At 32.8% G+C, this 22,983-nt stretch overlaps 1 protein-coding gene across 1 annotated transcript; it reads left to right on the top strand.

Moving 5' to 3' along the window:
- Positions 1 to 16,974: 16,974 nt before the first annotated feature.
- LOC112733991 (serine/threonine-protein phosphatase PP2A-2 catalytic subunit) lies at positions 16,975 to 21,150 on the top strand. Its single transcript, XM_025783148.3, has 6 exons — positions 16,975 to 17,640; positions 18,787 to 18,901; positions 19,532 to 19,640; positions 19,742 to 19,819; positions 20,286 to 20,477; positions 20,568 to 21,150. The coding sequence occupies exons 1-6, from the start codon at positions 17,388 to 17,390 to the stop codon at positions 20,739 to 20,741; spliced, it is 921 nt and encodes a 306-aa protein (XP_025638933.1). The 5' UTR covers positions 16,975 to 17,387; the 3' UTR covers positions 20,742 to 21,150.
- Positions 21,151 to 22,983: the final 1,833 nt, after the last annotated feature.

Raw genomic sequence — 22,983 nt, 5'->3', positions numbered from 1 at the left:
GTTTTCGAGTAAGTCGAGTATGTTGTAGTAGTTCTTTTTCAAGTCTTAAGTGACTTTGTTGGGATTTTTTCATTTTGGTGTTGGCTTTTCTTCGTCCGATTTTGGCCCGATGTCATTTTGGATCAAGACGAGGTTGTCGGTTGAGAAATTTCTTCGTATGACCTTCTCATGGCCATTTATCCTTGGGATCTGGCTCTCGAAATCGTACCTCAAGAAAGAGGTCGGACTTTTCTTTGTGAGCTCTAAAAGAGGTCGGATTTTCCTTTATAAATTCAGAGATTTTGACCTCATTGTGGTCTGACCTTTAAAAGAGGTCAGAATTTCTTCATAAGCTCTAAAAGAAGTCGGATTATTATTTGTAGACTTGAATTCTCAGAAGAGGTCAAATTATCTTCATAAGCTTGGATCCTTAGAAGAGGTCGGATTTTTCTTTCTAAGCTTGGAAAGAGGTCGGACTTTCTTTCTAAGCTTGGAGGTTTTCGACCTCATTGTAGACTCTGATCTTTAAAAGAAGTCGGAATCTCTTTCTGATATTCTTCGAGATTTTTGACCTCGTTGTAGAGTTGATCGTGAAAGAGGTCGGATTTTCTACAGACTCCAAAACGAGGTCGGATTTTTTCCTTGTCGGTTCTAAAGAGGTCAGATTCTTCTGAGCAATGAGGTTTTAGACCTCATTGTAGAGTTTCACCTTTAAAAGAGGTCAGACTTTCTTCGTGGGATCTAAAAGAAGTCGGATTTTTCTTTATTAGTCTGGCGGTTTTTGACCTTATTGTAGAGTCTGACCTTTAAAAGAGGTCGGACTTTTCCTTCATGAACTTTGCAAGAGGTCGGATTTTCTTTATGAGCTCCAAGCTTATCCGACCTTGTTGTAAAGTTTGACCTTTAAAAGAGGTCGGATTTTCTTTGTGAGCTCCCAACTCATCCGACCTTGTTGTAAAGTCTGACCTTTAAAAGAGGTCGGACTTTTCTTCATGAGCTCTCTAAAAGAGGTCGGATTTTCTTTGTGAGCTCTAAGCTTATCCGACCTTGTTGTAAAGTCTGACCTTTAAAAGAGGTCAGACTTTTCTTCATGAGTTCTCTAAAAGAGGTCGGATTTTCTTTGTGAGCTCCAAGCTTATCCGACCTTGTTGTAAAGTCTGACCTTTAAAAGAGGTCGGGCTTTTCTTTGTTGTAAAGTCTGACCTTTAAAAGAGGTCGGACTTTTCTTCACGAGCTCTCTAAAAGAGGTCGGATTTTCTTTGTGAGCTCCCAGCTCATCCGACCTTTGAAGAAAAGTCTGACCATTAAATTTCAGTTTTCTTCCTGGAAGACATCCATCTTTATTGGTGTGCAAACAACATCAAATTCTACCACAGGAATATTTCTTTCCATATTCATTGGCAGTGATGTAATTTGTGAGCAACCAACGAAAGATGTACCATGAGAATTTTTTGTGTTATTCACTGCTCTGTTGTAATTGACATGTGAATCCACTGAAGAAAAAACTGGATTCATCACTCCGTTGTCGGATTGGGTTGCATTCAAATTGGCTGATGCTGTGTATTTGGAACATGCAACTGCTCCATTTCATGAGTGGGTATCATGGATTTTTCCGAGATTGTAAGTTGGCACAGATGTCATTGTCCATCCTATTTCACGAAGAGGTTGGGATTAGTCACGTTCCCTTTTCCTCTTTTTTTTTCTTCACGTAACTTCTTTTGCCAATTGAATTTTCTGAATTGAAAATTCTTTTATTCAATTAGCTTTCGAGTTCATTTTTTTCACGTAACTTCTTTTGCCAATTGAATTTTCTGAATAGAAAATTCTTTTATTCAATTGGCTTTCGAGTTCGTCTTTTTTTTTCACGTAACTTCTTTTGCCAATTGAATTTTTTGAATTGAAAATTCTTTTATTCAATTGGCTTTTGAGTTCGTCTTTTTTTTTTTCACGTAACTTTTTTTGCAATTAAATTTTCTGAATTGAAAATTCTTTTATTCAATTGGCTTTCGAGTTCGTCTTGGTTTGCTTTCTACAATGGCCTTGGGACGGTGCTTTCTTCTCTTTTAATCCAATTTAACTATAGAAGTAGAATCATCATCCCTATTTGATATCCTTTGCCCGTTGGGAGAAGTTTTTACGGGATTTCTGGTATCCATAGAAACTGTATTCCAACTTCTTTTTAACATGCTTGCATCTTATTCATGTCGAGTGGTTGTCTGACTATGTTGTTAATCATCCGCCATTATCAAGAGTTGAGCTCCAGGTCCCCGACAACGGCGCCAATGTTACATTGGGTAACCGGAGATTAGTGGGTTGGATTAGTTTGGCTGGCCCAATCGTCTGAATGAGGAAGTATCCAAGTGGATTGATGATCCAAGACCTCCGTCCGACTTCAGTATGAGAAAATGGGGGGTGGTACCTGCAAAGACACTCCGATGCCTAAGTCAGCATGGGGTTAAGCAGGTTTAGAATGTATTGGAACTTAGAGATACCTGAGGAGTGTCAGGGTATTTATAGTGGTGATCCAATAACCACTGTTGGAGTAGTGCCACCTTTTTAGGTGGATAACCGTCCCTTTTATCTAGGAATTGTTAGGATATGGCTTTTAGAAGTGGGTTGAGAGATTTTAGGGACAGTTACTTATTTTAATAAATGTTATCTGCCAGCTATCTCTTGAGCCCGACTTCTTTAGAAAGAAGTCTGTGTTGAGTCCGACCTCTTCTGAAGAGGTCGGTGAATAACGAAGGCCAATCTTTGGATTAGGCCTTTTGGTGTATTTGGACCTGGGCCTTAGTGTTGGGCCAGTGTATGAACAATAACATTTTTATAAATATATATAAATTATTATTAACTAAATATTAATAAAAAAATAATAATATTTATTAGTAATGTAGTCATTTATATCTGTTTTGTCACTCATTTTTCATTTACTAATGAAATAATTGTATATCCAACTTCACACTTATATTTCTTCGGAAAAATGTTATCACAAATTTGGCAGAAATTATTTTTGATATGGAAATAGAGATGGTATTTTAGTTGAATATTGACATTTAAAGTGTATTGCATTATTGTGGAAGTCATTCAACACACTCCTGCGTGTTTTAACACGTCCCTCACGTGTTGGTCAAGATGCTGCCACATGTCTAACACGCCTCCCATGTGTTGGCCAGGATGTTGCCATCTGTCTAACACGCCTCCCACGTGTTGCAACACGCCCCCCACGTATTGACTTTATACCCGCAAAATTCACCTACCTGTAATTACATTAAATAATCTCATTTTTAACAAAAACACCAATAATTTTTTCATATTAAAAAAAATCGATACACTTGATATTTTTATTTTTTTTTCCTTTTTCTTTTTTGTAAGTAAGGACTAAAGTAAACTCCACCATTTAAAGGGGTTGGTACTTGGTAGCTAGCCCTAGCAAGTAGCATCAGAAAAATAAAGGAGCTAAGGGTATGTTGGTCTTTTTAACCAGATTCCTTTGGTGAAAGTAGTAAAACTACTTGGTCTTTGGTCCAGTCCATGCAACAGATTTTATTGTCTCATGTACAGCCTATGTTCTTCAATGTCGTAGGTTGGTCTAGATGATTAGTTCATTAGTTCAATTAGTTGGGTAGTTCAATTAAATAAATGTTAAAAATTTAAATTTTATTTTGTATATATTGTTAGAAATAAAAGATTAAATTAAAAAAAATTTATGTATTATTGAGTATATTCAAGTTGTCTGGAATGATACAATATAAAAAAATATTTATAAGTATTAAGAGAATCGTAATAATAAAAACGTAATATTCTATAATAAATATTTAGATATACTAAATAATCCTAATGAATACTAATTGATTCTAATATATTTTGACATATGTAATAATTTAGTGATTAATAATAAATTCTTATATAGAGTTTAAATTCGTAATCGATTAATTATTGATCTAACACATTAAAAAAATATCGTGAGAGAAAAAAAAAATGAAAATTAAAGGATGCTCATTATTGCTAGCTCAATAATTTTTATCTGCTTTCTCTTTTTTGTTATTGTTGTTTTTTTTTCTTTTTCATTTTTAATTGTAGCAAGCGAAAAATGCGTCCAAAGCATGTGAGTTTAAAACCAAGCCAACAAAGAGATAAATTTTTAATCATCATATATATCAACAAAGTCGAGTGCGAGGTAATAGGGGTGTTCGCGGTGCGGTTTGATTCAGTTTTTGAGGGAAAAGCCATTCGATCCGATCTTATAATTAAAGTGCGGTTCGGTTTGGTTCGTTTTTTTGTCAAGGTCATCCGAACCAAACCAAACCAATTAAATCGGTTTGATTTGGTTCGGTTTTTTCAATCAAATAAAAAAAATTCTACCATACTATTATGCAAAGTCGTAACATTGAAATCGACAAACCGAAATACACAATAGCTAACAAAGTCTTGATATAATGAAATTTAACGACAACAGAATTCAAATACGACAATTAAAGAAGTTCAATAGTTCAACAGTCAACACAACTGAAAATAAAAATAAATTGTCATTAAACTGATAGCAAAGTTATGGTGTCTTCTCCAACAAAATAGCTAAACTTCTTAATGCACACCAACCTGAAATAAAAAAAACAGTTGCATAATAAGAACAACAACAACAATAATAATTATAATAATAATAAGGGTAAAGTACTAAATTGGTCTCCTGGGTTTGGGCGTAATTCTGTTTTGGTCCTTAATGTTTAAAGTGTTCTATTTGAATCCAAAAAAGTTTCATTTAGCATCAATTTAGTCCCACAGTGAGGTCAAAATTAAATAATTAACAAAATATCCTACATAACAACAGTACAAGAACAAAATCGATAATCTAGAGAACAAGTACAAGCTCCAGAGGCATAAAATCAACCATTGATACATCAATATATTTATTTATTATTTTTTTATAATATAAATAAAATATTTTCTATAAAACTAAAGAAAATGATAAATAAATGTATTGATACATCAATGGTTGATTTTGTGCCTCTGGAGCTTGTACTTGTTCTCCAGATTATCAATTTTGTTCTTGAACTGTTGTTATGTAGGACATTTTGTTAATTATTTAATTTTGACATCACTGTGGGACTAAATTGATGCTAAATGAAACTTTTTTGGATTCAAATAGAACACTTTAAACCTTAAGGACCAAAACAGAATTACGCCCAAACCTAGGGGACCAATTTAGTACTTTACCCTAATAATAATAATATAAGGAGAACAATTCCTACCATAACAAGATGTACTCAATAGCAGAATCTTCTTCATTGGGATCAGGAGTGGGTGCAACTTCTACAAAATATATAAATCAAGAAACAATCATAACAAATAATATATATTAATAAAAACCAGATTAAAGTAAAGAAAATTATAAGTAGAAACTTAACCATACCTAATTCCAACTTCTCCAATTCCTCGATGAGTTCCTCAAGGACAAGTTTTGGAGAGTTTCGGAGCCAATAAATCAAAGCCAGAAACACAACAAGTTATCAGCCAGCAGCAATCCAACAATACCATAAACCAGCAGCAATCCAGCAATACCAATTACCAAGTTATCAAAACTTAACAATAATTCAATAACCAGCAAATTAAACAGCAATAAACAGTAACTATATTGACTTGGAATGGTTCAAATTAAACAGCAATAAATAGCAAATTAGCAACCATAAACAGCAAAGAAGGCAAGAAATGTCAAGACTTTGCACCACCTTTAGAACTCTTCTACCTTTTGAATATATTAAGGTAGGTAATTAACTTTTTATGCATACCATACATATTGTATTTTATTGTTTATGTATTAATATTAAAATTTGAAACCAAGTATAAACATGATTTTTTGGACAGTTAATTATTTGTATTGTTTACTGATGATGACCAAAATCATTAAGGAAAGCGGTCAACTTCTGATCACATGCATGAGGGGGTGAAATACATCAAACACTTACAGAATAGGGTGGAAAAGTTGCAAGCCAAAAGGGATGAGTTAGTGAAGTTGATTAAACAACCATATTAAACAACCACCACTAAACAGCAACTTGGAATGAACAGCAATAAACAACCAGTAAACATCAATAAACAGCAAATTACCTGAATTGGTGGCTCAGACTATATGTTGACTTGGGAGGAAGGCTGACTGGGAGACTTGGTTAGGGTTCTGCCGTGCTGGGAGTGGGTTGAACTGATGATAGTGGCGCTGAGTGGGAGAGCCCAGAAACACTGCTGGCGCTGGGTGGTGGCGTCTCAACGGCGACGGCGTGGTGCTGTGCGTGGGCGACGGCGTCGTGCTGTGGGTGGCGTCTCCGCGAAGAGGAAGGCTTCGGCGTGGTGCTGTGGGATGGCGTCGTGCTTTGGGGATTTGGAGAAGAGAGAGCGAGAGCGACTAAGCAAGTGAGCACTGAGCAGTAGAGAGTAGATACTAGAGAGTAGAGAGCGCAGCCGCAATTTAGGGATTGGGGATTTGGTGGATTAGGCCTTAGGGTTAGGGACGGCTTGGGGGGGGGGGGGGGCGCTCTCACACTCGCGCAGCAGGGCCAGGCACTTTGTTCGTTTGGGGGGGGGGTGGGGTTAGGTGTTTTTAGGGTTTTTTCCAAACCGGTTCGGTTTGGTTCGATTAGGGTTTTCAGAGTCAAAACAAAACCGAACCGAACCGCATAAAAAACAGCAAAATCAATTTTTTCGGTTTTCGATTAATTCGATTCTCAATTTTTTCGGTTCAGTTCGTCGGTTTAGTTCGATTCAGATCGATTTTGAACATCCCTACGAGGTAAGAAGAATAAGAACATGGTAAATTGGGGCCTTACCAAGAAAAAATGTATAATTCTCTTAGTAAAATAAAATTCAAGACATTAGATGATAATTTTAAGAATTGTAAAACTAAACAAGCTTGCATGCATTAGCTATTATATCCCCTACAAACTAGAAACAAAGTTTGCATGTATATAATTGGTACTTAGTTGGACCTTTTAAGTATTTAATTTAAGATTTGAACTACTGGCTAGCATCAATAAAATATGAACACAAAATACGAGATTTAACATAATACGAAATATACTAACACACTAAATTTAAATTTTTCTAAGGTAAAAAACACGACATCTATATGAATTTTAAAGAGTTTTTTAGATAAATTATAATTATATCTTAATATGAACTAGTTTTATTGGTTTTAATGTGTTTTTAATTGTATAAAGTATTTTAGATAATTTTTTATATTAATAAATAATAATACAGAGTGTAAGGGCTTGAGCTTGGGCCCATCTCTCACAATCGTCACACCTCGTACATATTGACTCCAATATTTCTCACTTATTGTTGACCCAACAAAAATGGGGCCCAAAAGCTACCGAAAACTTGATTATGAAAACTTGATTTCAGGGGTTAAACTAGCCCCAAATGCACCTTCTTACTATTTACTAACAATTGTATTATTTTTTGAGGAGGTGAGGAGGAAGAGATTTACCAAGTCATACAAATCTTGAAGTGCTACACCTCGGCCTCGGGAATCACATTTCAGGAGCTCAGGAGGAAGAGACTACCGAGCATGCTTTATTACAGTGCACTTGGTTCGGGTCTCATATACAATGTAACCCATCAGCAGATTCAATCACAACACTCAGCAAGTCAGACCTCATCAGCAGTATACAATAAAAGTTTTCCAGACCCGAAAGCCGAAATACACAATCATAATGGCCAGACAATTAGAATCTAACTATAACAACCTAGATGAGAAAAAGAACCAGCAGTTAATAAAACCTCAAAGGAGAAATAGCTTACTAGTGAGATGGAGAGACTGGCTGAAGGCTGAAGATCAATATTGATGCAACATTCTCAGCAAACACAAAATCAGGACTATGCTCGCGTCGTTATGCAAATTTCAATCCACGCGTACGCGTTGCTGCAAATTTTTCCATATCGCGCGCACGCGTCAGCCATGCGTGTGCGTCGATATTCGCTGATTATCTCCTTATTTTCTTGTGTTCCTTTTATTTTTGCAAGCTTCCTCTTCATTCTCTAAGTCATTCCTGCCATATAAAGCCTGAAACACTTAACACACGGATCACGGCATCGAATAGTATAAAAGAGAATTAAAAATACACAAATTAAAGATTCTAGGAAGCAAGCTTTCAACCATAGATCAAGACTAGGAAGGGATTGTTCATGCAAATCATATGAATAAGTGTGTAAGGAATTGATAAAAACTACTCAATTGAGTACAAGATAAACCATAAAATAGTGGTTTATCAACCTCCCCACGCTTAAACATTAGCATGCTCTCGTGCTTAGTTCAAGGAGATAAAATAGATGAGTAGAAAAAAGTAAGACTCGTGCAATGCAATGCAACCTATGTATTAATGCAACTATATGATTTTGTCTACTTGGTTAAAAGTAAATAAGTTCTCAAAGACAAAAATAATTCAAATTCCATTAATTCTAATCATATAATAAAAGACAAGTAAACTTGTAAGAAAATAGCTTATAAAAGCAGGAAACATAGAATCAAGCATTGAACACTCACTGATGGTGTATGTGCACTCTAGTCACTCAAGTGTATGTGGTTAATCACTCTAGTCTTTCCTAGTCATGCTTTCTAAACTTTGTTATTCACCTAACCAATCAACAATATTTAATGCACCAATACAAACATCATGAAGTCTTTTCAAGGTTGTAATGGGGCTAAGACAAAGGTGAGGGTATATTGAATCTTTGACTAACCTAAACTCTCACCTATATACACACTCTATATAACTCCTACAATTATGCCTAACTACCTATAATTTTCCACTTTTGCATTACATACTCATGCATCAACCTTTCTTTTAATTTTTATCATATATGCATTGATCTTTTCATTAACTTAACTTAACATTGGGGTAATTTTGTCCCTTTATTTATTTACTTATTTATTGAATATTTTTTAATTTTTTTAATTTTTTTAGAAAAAATAAACATAACATCTCAATGCACATGAATTTTTAATTTTTCTGGTCTCACATGAGTAGGTACCCAAATTCCAAATATTTTATCATTTAAACATTGTATACTTTCATTAACCTAAGTTCCCACAGTTTTTTCACACTTAATTGGCACACAATTTCTATCTTAAGCTAACCAAAGATTCAATTTGGGGTATTTAATTATTTTTCCGCTTAAGGCTAGTGATGTGGTAAAATATAGAACAAATGGGGATTAAAAGGCTCAAAGTGGTTAATAAAGGTGATCCGTCCGTTGGCTATAATTCGGCTCAGGTAAAACTATAAATCGGAATATAATTAAAACTAAATAAACACGTGATATTTCAGGAGTACGTAGAGAGTATGTACTTTGATCTTCTAACAGACTTATCCTATCAAATCAAATAACTACGTGCCAACAGGAATCTCTCCGTAAATCTCTCTAAACAAGCTCATTAAAGAGCAGTTACCACAATATTAGACCCACTAAGTAACCACAACAATTCTATAAATATATCCACTCCTGACATGAAAGAGGTACACTATTCATTCTGAGTCATTTGATATTCATCTTTTACTCTTACTAACTTGAGCGTTGGAGTCTCTTTACAGATCCCAACCTCCTCCGGTGTTCCTTGACGGCTGAAGTATAGCTCGGCGTCTGTGCTCTTAGGACAGAAAACCCCATACACACGGAAGAAGGAGTTATATCTCGGCACTAGAAGGAGTTATACCTCAGCTCAGATTACTGTACATGATAGTAATGATAACGACTATACCCTGGAAGCTAAAGCCGCGGTGATAGACACCCAAAGCTCATCAGACGAGATACATACATTTTGTGGCAATACTCTAACAAGTATACAAAATATCTTTGTCTCAGATGTGTCAGCTAAGTTCATACGTCGAAACACAGTTATGTGCTCTCTTTTATTAATAAAATATCTTTACCTTTTTTACTTTCATTTTTTTTTTTCTATTAATCTTCTTTGATCTATTAAGCCATTTAGTACACGATCAAATCAAAGCCGAACTATACTCTAATTTCTGAAAGCACAAGATATCAACCTATCTATTATGTTCAATTATCTCTAATAACCGACCATCAAGATCGGACACTCAAGCTCAAGTACAACTCACAGAAGTGACACTTTGATGCAATCATTCAACTTCAAATCAATTAATCAATACGAGAAAATAACTTTTTACCAATAAAAAAAACAAACTTAATTAGCAATGATAAGTTACCTTGATACATAGGTGATGGACTCATCCCTTTTATTTTTTTATTTTACAATAATTTATGCATGTTTACTTTCAACTCATTTTATTTATGTTACAAATCTTTATTATTCACTCAATATTCAATAATTAATTGTTTGGACAAGAAATTCGTCAATAAATTATTGTGGGTCGGAAAAATTCTCAAAGACAATTGATCATTACATTCTCGGATCATACAATCGATTCGATCAACGAATACAAACTTTTCAGTTCGCGTCAATCAAATACTATATGCCATCCATGAAAAATTGTTCTCAAGCAGAAAAATATCCCCCACATAATTATATTGATCGAACAACTTTTACCATTCAATTGTTTTTGAATAAATCTCGACTAATTGACTAAGTTCTTTATTTATTTGTTTATCTATTTCAGCTATTTCGCTCACAATCTTTCAATCTAACTTTTTTACTACCGATATTTTTTCTTTCTTTTTCAATACAACAAGTTGAGTTTGGGGCTGCTATAATCACAATTCTGATTTAGCTCAACCTGTTTAATTGAAAATTTTCAGGGGATATGATCCGTCCGTTGGCTATAATTCGGCTCAGGTAAAACTATAAATCGGAATATAATTAAAACTAAATAAACACATGATATTTCAGGAGTACGTGGAGAGTACGTACTTTGATCTTCTAACAAACTTATCCTATCAAATCAAATAACTACGTGCCAACAGAAATCTCTCTAAACAAGCTCATTAAAGAGCAGTTACCACAATATTAGACCCACTAAGTAACCACAATAATTCTATCAATATATCCACTCCTAACATGAAAGAGGTACACTATTCATTCTGAGTCATTTGATATTCATCTTTACAGGTCCTAACCTCCTCCGGTGTTCCTTGACGGCTGAAGTATAGCTCGGCGTCTGTGCTCTTAGGACAGAAAACCCCATACACATGGAAGAATGAGTTATATCTCGGCATTAGAAGGAGTTATACCTCAGCTCAGATTACTGTACAGGAACAAAAGGTAATTGAAAGGGTAGGTTATTTGGGATAAGTGAGCAAAAACAAGTAATAGCCTCAATCATATGCATGCATATAAATACACTAAACATTGGACATGTAAGGTGGAACAAAATATATATTATAATCATAGAGAAGAAAAACACACAAGAATAAAATTTTATGGTTAAATAGTGTAATCATGTAATTAAGCTCAAGTCTCACAGATTATGTGTTCTTAGCTTTAAACCATGTTCCAAATACAACTTCAAACAAATTTAACACAAAAAGGTTTTAATTTAAATTAGTAAAATTTTTTAAAAATATGATCTTAAAAAGAAAGTTATTATTTTTTAACCAAATAGAACATGCATGCAAATAACTATTACTATGCAATCTATTATATCCTAACAAAAGAAAAATAACCTATTGGTGTTAAGAAAAAGAAATTACTTCGGCAAGTCAGGTATTGACCGACCTCCCCACACTTAAAGCTTTGCACCGTCCTCGGTGCCATCAGTCAGAAACAAAGGGGTAGGGGTGCACATGGGCCGGGTGAAGCCGGGTTTGATGTGACCCAGACCCGGCCCGAAATATACACCGGGTCTATTTATTAGACCCGAACCCGACCCTAGACCCGATGAAACCAATATACTTTCGGGCCACAATTATACCGGGTGAAAACCGGGCCGTTAACATTACATTACGTTGATACCTTCTTGTAAGCTAGCATGTAAAAATATCCAAATTTCCAAGACTCCAACCATTATTTAACATGGTAAAATTCACTTAGAAAAATATAACAAGAACCAACCATTCTTCAAAATTAAAGCATAACCACAATCAATACTAAAGTATAACCACAATCAATACTAATATTGTCTAATAATACTAAATATTTAAATCAATACAAATAACACAATATTATGCATTAGTCTAAAGTCTTATGCATTCTAAACATAAAACATTAACTCATAGTTTTATAATGACTAATAACACAAAATATTAAGATTTACAATACTTAAATTCCACATAAGAATAGTCATGATCCATCACTAATAACACAAAATATTAATTGTGTATGATGACCGGGTCACCGGGCCGACTTCGGGTGACCCGAGCTATGGCCTGGACCCGACCCGAAATAATGATCGGGTCTATTTTTGAGACCCTTACCCGGCCCTAAACCCGATGAAATCACACCAAATTAGCCCCAAAAGTGTTCGGGACCGGGCCGGGCCTTCGGGCCGGGCCGGGTCTGTGCACCCCTACAAAGGGGGGCTGGTAGCAGTATCTCCACAATCGGGACCGTCATATCTTCCAAGGATGATTTGCAAAAAAATCAAGTCCAACTCAGCATTGAAACCGAAGCATTGGTAATGGTAGGGTAGGGTAGTGTTTGTATCAAACCTTAGTCCTGCGAGTTGAAATTTTTATATAAACTCATCTATCTACAAATTAAGAATACCTAATCCTACCAAGTTTTTAACTCGTGGTATTCGATTCTACTCGCAAATTACAAAAAAAATACAACATTATTATTATATAATTTGATGATAATTTAAAATAAAACTAATTTTTGTGTAAAAAAAATATTAAATTATTAATTAATAATATTTTTTTAGTGGTTTATAATTTTTTGTATTTAGTAAGAGGTCATTAGTTTAACATTCACTTGAAATATATATATATATATATATATATATATATATATATATATATATATATAGTGTGGGTTGGTCGGAAGTGTTAAATTTTAACCCGCACTTTACTCGACCTACACGAGAACCTATTATATTCTACTCGCTGCAGATCGGATTGTCAACTCTACTCAACTGAATTAGATCAGATTGAGTACTCGCGGTAGGGTGCATGTTGGCACCCTTAATTAATTAGGCATGAATAAAATTATAAAAATTCGTAAAGAGTTTTTAACTTTTTATTTTTTCATTAAGGAAAAAAAAATAACGTTTATCATGTGCAAGCCACTTGTGTAGATAGAAATTACTGAAGTCTTTTAAGTTATTTTCACTTTTCAGGATTAATTTTAATTTATTTGTGATATTCTTGGTCAAATAATATTCGATATTATATGATACAAACAAATCAACACATACCTTTTTCATGTTTTATTACTTATTATGTGTAGTAAATATTTTTGTTTAACAATACAAAGAAAGAAATTAATAAAAAAAATTAATATTTTAATATTCAACTTGGTTCTTGTCTATCTTTACGAAGGACAACATGATTTCTGTCAAAAAAAAAAAGAACACTCCAATTTTCGACTTTTTTATTTTGAGATAATACGATTATTCTGTTAAAAAATATGTTAAATAATAAACAAAAATTAGTTTTGTGAGAGATTTTATTTGTATTTTGTGAGATTTTTAAACCTCCACAAACTATTAATAAGTTTATTTTTGAAAAATTTATTCACCAATGGTGGTTAAATGAAGAAAAATCATTGATGAAAATAATGCCGCAAAAAAAAGTAATTGTAGTACAAATACAATATCGAATAAGAAATGAAAGAAGAGAATTTTAATGTTGATAATATTGGTATTAGTGATGATAACGGTAGAGGAGATAATGATGATGATAAAGCAATAAAAATAATAGAAGTAGGAGTAATAATAATGAAGATAAAGGAGGTAGTAGTAGTATTGGTTATATTGTTGAAAAGAATTTTATAGAGGTTTAAAGCCCCACAAAATACAAATAAAATCCTACAAAAATAATTTTTGTTATTATTTAAAAACACCACCATAATAATTTTTTTAACAAAAGAATCGTATTGTCCCAAAATAAAAATGTTAAAAACTAAAATATCCATTTTCTATAGACAAAAATCGAGTTGTCTTTCGTGAAAATGGACATAGACCGAATTGAGTCTTTACTCTTAATAATCAAATAGTAACATTTTCACTTTTCAGGATTAATTTTAATTTATTTATGATATTCTTGGTCAAATAATATTCGATATTATATGATACAAACAAATCAACTCATACCTTTTTCATGTTTTATTACTTATTATGTGTAGTAAATATTTTTGTTTAACAATACAAACAAAGAAATTAATAAAAAATTAACATTTTAATTGATTAACTCACATAAACAATAAATTGGTTTTATGACTTTTATCTATAGAAATTATTAAATTGTTTAATATCGTAATACATTATGCAAAAATACTCATAGTAAAAAATAAAAAAATAACTTAAATGACATAGTCTCTCCATACTCAATTAAGAAGTTGCAGATTCAAGTCTCATATCTTTAGTAAAATAAAAATTAAAAAATAAAATAAAAGAAATTTAATTGGATTATCAAAATCCAAATAGACACAGTCATTGAGTTGAATACTTTTATGTTATAGGAATGAGCATGCCATTCAAATTCGTGATGCTGTCACACCAAAAAGTCCAAAATGGAAACTACTATTGAAAATTTCATATATAAATTCTCAGGTGGCGAGACTTCAAAATTAAAGTAATCAAATAAAAGATTAAATATTGTAAATTATTGCAATCCTCTTAAGATCCTACAAATAATTGAATTTATTTATAAATTATCCAGAGAAAGACAAATCAAAGAAAGCAGGCGACATGGTTTATTTTAGCTGCGAAATTAGTAATGTACTAACTCTAGCCACCCAAATTGCAAAAGTAATTAAAAAAAAAAAAAAAAGATAAGCATGCCTAACAATTAATAAAAAAAGTAGTTTGAAGTTTGAAGTGTTCAACTTCAATAAGTGTTACCCACAAGCTCACATGTGTAATCTCTTGAATTGACTAGGCATGGCCTTTCAACTTCAAGGGAGAGAATAAATAGAAATAAAAATAAAAAATCTCGTTAATTTCTTCTTTTCCTGAAATTATTTCGAATTATTGATAATGTATCCTCATTCATTATTTTAAGCTGACAAACTTGCGAAACTTTTTAGAAAACTTTTATACAAACTTTCAATTTTTGAAAGTCACATCAACAAAAATATTTAACTTAACTATATACTAACTTAAAAATATTACAAACATAAGAATGTGATTAAATCATTATTAGTACATTAAGAAATTTCTAGTGATAAATATCTTTTGATTTATTATTATTATTATGAAATGTATAGTGACAATTCTCATTATCTGATATCATTTTTTATTAGCTCAACACAATAAGATGGAGCATTAACATCTCAACAGAAAAGTACTAAACAGATAAAATAAACTAATTCTTAATCATCTTTGACAAAAGTCATCAACAACCCCAAAGATCAAATACCACTCTACTCTTTGTAACTTTTAATCCATCTGCTGACTACTCTTGCAACACCTGATTCTTAATTCCTGCAAATTTTGTTATTTTTTTTCAACCAAATGCTCCAAATAATAACAATAAAACCAAATTCACCAATATTTTATTTCTTTAATTATTATTAATTTTATGCATATCTTTTTTCTTGTTTCTGTTTTTATGTTATAAAGCTTTTTTATTTTAATATATATATATATATAAGTATTTTAAGAATGCTATGTATATTTAAAAATTAACTAATAAATAAATTATTATATATTTATATATAAATATATATTATTTAATTATTTTTAATGTGTATTTTATATTTTAATATATATTTTATATTAATAATTAATTAATTTAATAACTGATTTTTAATGGATACCTAGCGTAATTCTAAATGTTTTATATTTATTCACTTTTTTAAACAATGAGCTTATATATACTAATAATGTGAAAGATCAATCTAGTCTATATAATTAAAATAAGAATGTTATTTGTATATTAAAATTAGTTACTAAAATCAATTATTAATATATTTGTATATAAATATATGTGTGATATAATTTATTTTTAATATGTATTTATATTTTAATATATATTTTATATTGATGATTAATTTTGGTGGCTGATTTTGATGTACAGATAATATAATCTTATTAAAAATATATGCGAATACTTTATTTTTTAGAAGAGTAAAGTATCATTTTTGTTTCCAACGTTTAGGATAAATTATATTTGTGTCCTTAACATTTAAATCGTCCTATTTGTATCTTTAATATTTGTAAAAATGATTCAATGTTATTCTGTCGTCAATAGCACATCATAAGTTTTAATTGAAGTTCTTGAAGTTAGAATACAAATGTGATAATAACTCATCAAAAGTTAAAACTAATTCTTGTGATATTTATATAATTCACTTTTTTTTAAGGATATAATTAAACTCAAACATAAATACTGAGTACAATATTAAAATCAAACACATCCAAATAAAATATAATTAAAAATAAATATATTTAAATAAAAATAATTAAAAAATATAATCTAATCTATCAGTATAATTAATTATAAAATAATATTAAATTATTTTTATAAACCTTAAAAATATAAATAAAATAATTTAAAAATTAAAAATACAAATAATACTTAATTTAAATGTTAAAAAAAAAACGATACTTTATTCTTCTTTAGAAATTGCAATAATTTGTTGTCATTTCACCTGCATTCGAGTTTCATTTTCATTTCTAATATAGCTCTGCCTTCCAGCGGGTCCCTCGCCCCCCTTCCTTATTGCTTATTGTACGTAATTATTAACAAAATTAAAATGAAAAAGAAAATATTTTTAAAATAATTAATATTACTTTTATTTTTTATAATATCATTTTATACATATTTTTTTACTCTCTGTACATAATTTTTTTTAATATAGTATATTTGCATAAATTTATAAAAAAAACAAACAAGTGATAATATTATTTTTTGTGTACAGTGCATAATACATTATTTAATCTTTCAAGGCAAAAAAAGAGAAAAGAAGTATTTTTTAATTTAGTTAAATTTTGTAATTTAGTTTTTGTCCCTGTCTGAGTGCGAAACACAGAGAAAGAGAAATGAGAAAAGAGAAAAGAGAGGAAGGAAAAAAATAACAGAGTCGGGAATGATTCAAAGACCGAAACATTCAACAGCGACGCCATCTCTAAAACGGTGCGTTTTGCTCTCCGCGTTCCGTTCCCCAACCCTAACCCTAATCCTGCAGTCGAACACCCTCCGGTCGCGCTAAATCCATCCATTTCCCGGTCGATCTACGGAAAAGAAGACGAAGAAGGAGGAGGAGGAGAATAAGCGATCTTGAAGGGCTTTTTTGGATCGCAGGGAAATATTTTTTTGGTGGTTTTGAAAGGGGAAAAACGATGCCGTCACATGCGGATCTGGACCGTCAGATCGAGCACCTGATGGAGTGCAAGCCTCTGTCGGAGGCGGAGGTGAAAGCGCTGTGCGATCAGGCGCGGACGGTTCTGGTTGAGGAGTGGAACGTGCAACCGGTGAAGTGCCCTGTCACCGTCTGCGGCGACATTCACGGCCAGTTCTACGATCTCGTCGAGCTATTCCGCATAGGTGGCAATGCTCCTGATACCAATTACCTCTTCATGGGTGATTATGTAGGTGAGTTTCCCCAAATTTCGTATTATTGTGGCTAGGGCTTGAATATTCCATTTTGAAAGGTTGGTTTTTTGGTTTTGTAAGAAGAGAAGAGGGCTTGATACAGGACGTTATTGAAGTGTGTATTACTATTTTGACGATTGAAAGAAATTACGTGGTTGGATATGGAAATTGGAATAACTGATATTTTATTCATCTACAGGTCGTTTGTTTTGTGTTTTGATTGTTTTTTTTTTTTTTTTTTTTTTGGGGTCAAGTTTGGATTTTATGGCCGGAGTATTTGCTTTAAATGTTGATGATTGTGTGTGTATGAGAGACTTATCCGATGAGTGTAGATTATGAAATGGTCTTTGTTTATTTCCGTACCTGTTGCATTGGTACCACTGTCGAAATATACAGGGGGTTCAAATTTTGAGTTCCTTTGTTTCAGCTGTGCCAACCCAACATCTCTTAGGTAGAGAGCAGTTTTGTGGAACTTGCTTCCTCCCCAGCCCTTTCCTCCCTCCCAGTGATGTGATTGCGGTGTGTTTGCTGTGTGTTTAACAATAAGGATTTTGCTAATGGCTGTTATGATATTGAAAGTGTTGTTATTAGATCTTGACATCTTGTAATGGGAGTGCGGTTATTCTTTTACACTATGGGCAGTGAGGTGAGACATGACTGATGAGTAATGAATGTGGAGGAATTATAAATATCCAGATTGGTGTATTTTCTATATAGTTTTCTTTTGATCATTGGAATGATGATGGCATGAGATGCTTTTCTAGGATGTTTTTCATTGAAGACCAAAACTTTTGATGTCCATGTTGTCCTTTTGATATTTTGCTGAGAACATAATAAGTACAAGTTATGTAATGTTTTTATTGAGTGATACAAATTGAATTAAAGATTGATACGTTTTCAATAATCTTAGTCTATAAGTGAAAACCTTTGGCTTTTTTACGGCAGAAAGTAAGCCCCTAAGCAGGAGTTAAATATTTAGCTATAATGGTCTCAACTTCCGTGAAGGACATTATGTTGAACAACTTAAATGTAATGGAATCATTGAAGAATGTTATAATAGGATGTGTCCTTTGAAGATCACATTATGTAGCCTTTGAATCTATGAAGCTACTGGCATTTCTCATGATAATCGCTTAATTAATGCAGATCGCGGGTACTATTCTGTGGAGACTGTTACACTTCTGGTGGCCTTGAAAGTCCGCTACAGGGATAGAATTACACTTACCAGGGGAAATCATGAGAGCCGTCAAATTACTCAAGTGTATGAATATTTCATTGCATTCTATGTTTCTCACACAACACACTCTGTTGTTATCCATTGTAATTTTTGTGACTGTGTAAAGGTGCAGCATGTTTAAGGAGAAGTTTTAGTATAGATTTTGCTTGAAGTTTGTGGTAGATCATGTAGCCTCTATCATTGGCTTAGGCCTTAGGATCAGTAACCTAGTTTTATGTGGGTTTCAAAATTATTCTTCTAATCTTGAATCTTCTCTTTCTTTCTTTGTCTTTCTCATAACTCTTTGGCTGTATTATTTAGTGTTAGACATTTTAGATGATATTACTGTGCAAATTGCAAACATACATAGTTGTTGCTACAGATCCCCCTTTGACTCTGGTTAATATCTTAGTTTCTTCCATTTATTTATAGAAAGTATTGTAATTTGTATGCGAGGGTATATATAAAGCCTGTGTGATGCATCTGATTGAGGGTAACTAAGCATGAATCACATGGCTTATGCTTGCGGTTTCACTTCATTAGTTGTTTGATCGAAAATTCGAAATGTACGAGGGAAAAGAACAAACAATCTTCGGTTGACTAAACAATTTTATTTTGAAAAATTGTTTATTTATTGATTTACCATTACCTTTGTCATTGGCTTTCTCCTTTCAGGTACGGCTTCTATGATGAATGTTTAAGAAAATATGGAAACGCCAATGTCTGGAAATACTTTACTGACTTGTTTGATTATTTACCTCTGACTGCCCTTATTGAGAGCCAGGTTTGAATTAAATTTGTTGTGGAGTATTACTCTGACTATTTTCAGGTCAGCTTCTTTTCTTTTGGTATTTTATTGTAGCTTCTAACTTTCACATATAACAGATTTTCTGCTTGCATGGAGGTCTCTCACCTTCTTTGGATACATTAGATAATATCAGGGCATTGGATCGTATACAAGAGGTTTGTGTGAAATAACTAGTATGAATTCACTGCATGATCTTTCCATCCATTTTATATTAAGAGAATTTCCATATAAAAGAATTATAGCATTCGATGATAGTTGACCTTTTCATAATAGCTTCAGTCTCTGGATGTTTTTAGAAGAATGGTGTTTGATGCCGTATAAAGTAGTTTATATGTTGTGATTGTGGTGTCTAATACTGTTGTAAAGCTCTTAGTTGTTACCTGGTTGGTTTTGGATCCTCTTTTTTTTCACCCTCTCACTATTTAGTTGACTAATATTTGTATTATTAGTTATTAGTCTTGCCATGTCCATTAGTCATTACGCATTTTAGGACTCCCATCTTTTTGATTCATAATGGAATATCAATATTCATATTATCCAAACATGTATAGTCATGAGGTTAATTGGATGGACAATGATTTCCCATATGGGTTGCCTAACAATTGTTCTTGTGCACAACAGGTTCCACATGAAGGACCAATGTGTGACCTCTTATGGTCAGATCCAGATGATCGCTGTGGATGGGGAATATCTCCACGTGGTGCTGGTTATACATTTGGACAAGATATAGCTGCTCAGTTTAATCATACCAATGGTCTCTCACTGATATCTAGAGCACACCAGCTTATTATGGAAGGATACAATTGGTGCCAGGTGACATATTTTGAATCAGTATTAACTTCTTCCTAGGTTTGGGTGGCTTTTCAATTCCATGTATTAACATTGTGTCTATCACTTTTCCAGGACAAGAATGTGGTGACTGTATTTAGTGCTCCAAATTACTGTTACCGATGTGGGAACATGGCTGCAATAATGGAAATTGGAGAGAATATGGAGCAGAATTTTCTGCAGTTCGATCCAGCCCCCAGGCAAATTGAGCCTGACACTACACGCAAGACTCCAGATTATTTTTTGTAACTTCATATATCTGCCTGTTATTAGTTATCGCTTTCTGCTGTTACTGTAGATTTGTCTTTAAGAAAAGACGAGTTTCACTGTTTAAGTGGAGGGATGTTCATCAACATAATTCTTTGTTTTGGAGTTGCCTGCTGCTGCTGCTGCTACTACCTTATTTGTGCAAGAAATCTATAGGAGAACTGACACAAGCCACCAATTGGGATTGTATATTTTTGGGGAGGAAGCGGCAATAACATGGTATATCTTGTTCTGTAATTTTTTTTCTTTTTAATTAAATCTCAAGTTAGAGAAGTGATTTTTGTGTCCTGACAATGATGTTCATTTGAGACTCGAGGCCAAATGAAAGTGCAGGTGTTCATTCTGCATGATTGAATTATATAATGTTAGAAGGGTGAAAAAGGTTTTCAAAGTGGAGATGTTAATTATCTGGTCAAGTTTCATTAAACAAAAGTTTTAAACTGTCCTTACATATGGAAGAATAAATACAAGAGTAAATTTTTGAAGTGGTCATTTTGGAACTTTGATCGAGGTAAATTACTTAAAGGGCCCCAAAAAAATTAAAAGAAAAAAAGAGAAAAAGGTGTCAAGATCTAACACCCTCTAAAGTAGGGAATTAAGCACTTGCTTAGATCAATGCTTATTGTTATACAAACATGGGAATTCTCATACACGTGGAAAGTTACTTGCCTTAGAACCTGAAGAATAATGCAACTCATCATTAACAAAATAATGGATCGTTGCTTTGCATCTTCGAACATTTACAATCATATTCTCTCCCATTTCAAGCTATAAGTGGGTTTGAGGCTTGCACCCTGTATCATCCAAACAGAGAGGATCAAACTTCTGTGCTTTTATATATAATCTATTATTCTTAGTCTTCAAATTTATGTATTATTCATTTCTTTTTACAGAAACATTTTTATTTACAAATAATACAACTATATAAATAAGTGGCAAAATCTTAGACAGTACAACTCAAGATGATGCTGGTTTTTTAAACTCATATCGCTCGATATTATCTTTCTCGTCTTTCCTTTTTATTAACAACATATACTCAGTCACAAAAAAAAAAAAAAAAAAAAAAAAAAAGAACACACACACACATACACACACACAACTCCACCATATACACTAGCTTGCATATACGTGTTGGTCCTCTAAAATCTAAATGATAAACATTGCACTGAAGTGGCCGTGGCAAAAAGGAGCACGAACTGGTTAAGAATGCATATCTTATGCTTTTCCTTAACAACACGCATGAAAATTGTAGTAGTAGGAATAAATATGATCATGCCAGTTAGGAACAAGTATTTGAGATGACATGCACAAGAAAAGATACTCAGTACTGATTCTGATACAGGCATTGGTCCAAATATGGTTTGGCTTTATCTATTCTACTATAGTGGCATGCCTGTGAAACAAGCAAGTGCGGCAACAAAGAAGACAAAAGAGAAATTCATTATAAGATATTAGAATCTTTGTAGTGATCTCTTCACCAGCCATGTGTGGGCCTCCCTTACAACTTTAAAGCATTATTTGATACAAGTAAAGATAAAATAAATAATGATAGGTTGAATTGAACTTAAAAAAAGAATACAAATAATACTAGAGTACAGTTTTATGGTATAAAAAATACAGAAATCCTCAACAAAGCTAATAGTTACAAGGTCATTATATTAGATAATTAGAGAAAGAATAGCTGTTATTTTGCATTGTTTCTTCAGTTTCAAAATTGTATGCTTTAGAATTTTTATACATTGATGATTTAATATATCTAAATATCAACATAGAGCAAGTAATTGATGATTTGATGGTCAGATGGGAAAGAATTCGAATATGTGAAGTGGTTGCAAGGACCATGACGCACGTGGTTGCAAAAACCATGACGCAAGTGTGTTCCATTATGTTCCACCAAATACTAATAATAGAACTCACCCGAACCAAGAACCTAATTCATTTTTCCTTTCTTATTAGAATAAATAATGAACCCATTTTCGCATATAACACAATACTCAATATAAGATCACAGTATATTTTTGCTCCTTCATTCTGTTGCATGCTGCAATGGCTAACGACAACAACAAGAGATCATCATCATCATCGTCAATTTGTGAGATTTCAATGTTGTTGGTGGCCAACATCATCAGACTCTCATCTCTCAGGTTCAGTAGTTCTTCAAACTTGTCATCATCATCATCATCACAGCATCATGAGATTGGTGGCGACAGTACCAGAAACTCTG

Source organism: Arachis hypogaea, chromosome 3 (genome assembly GCF_003086295.3).
Source record: "Arachis hypogaea cultivar Tifrunner chromosome 3, arahy.Tifrunner.gnm2.J5K5, whole genome shotgun sequence".
In the NCBI taxonomy this organism is placed as follows: domain Eukaryota; kingdom Viridiplantae; phylum Streptophyta; class Magnoliopsida; order Fabales; family Fabaceae; genus Arachis; species Arachis hypogaea.
Note: the sequence above shows the minus strand (reverse complement) of the source record. Positions and strands in the feature narration are given on the sequence as shown.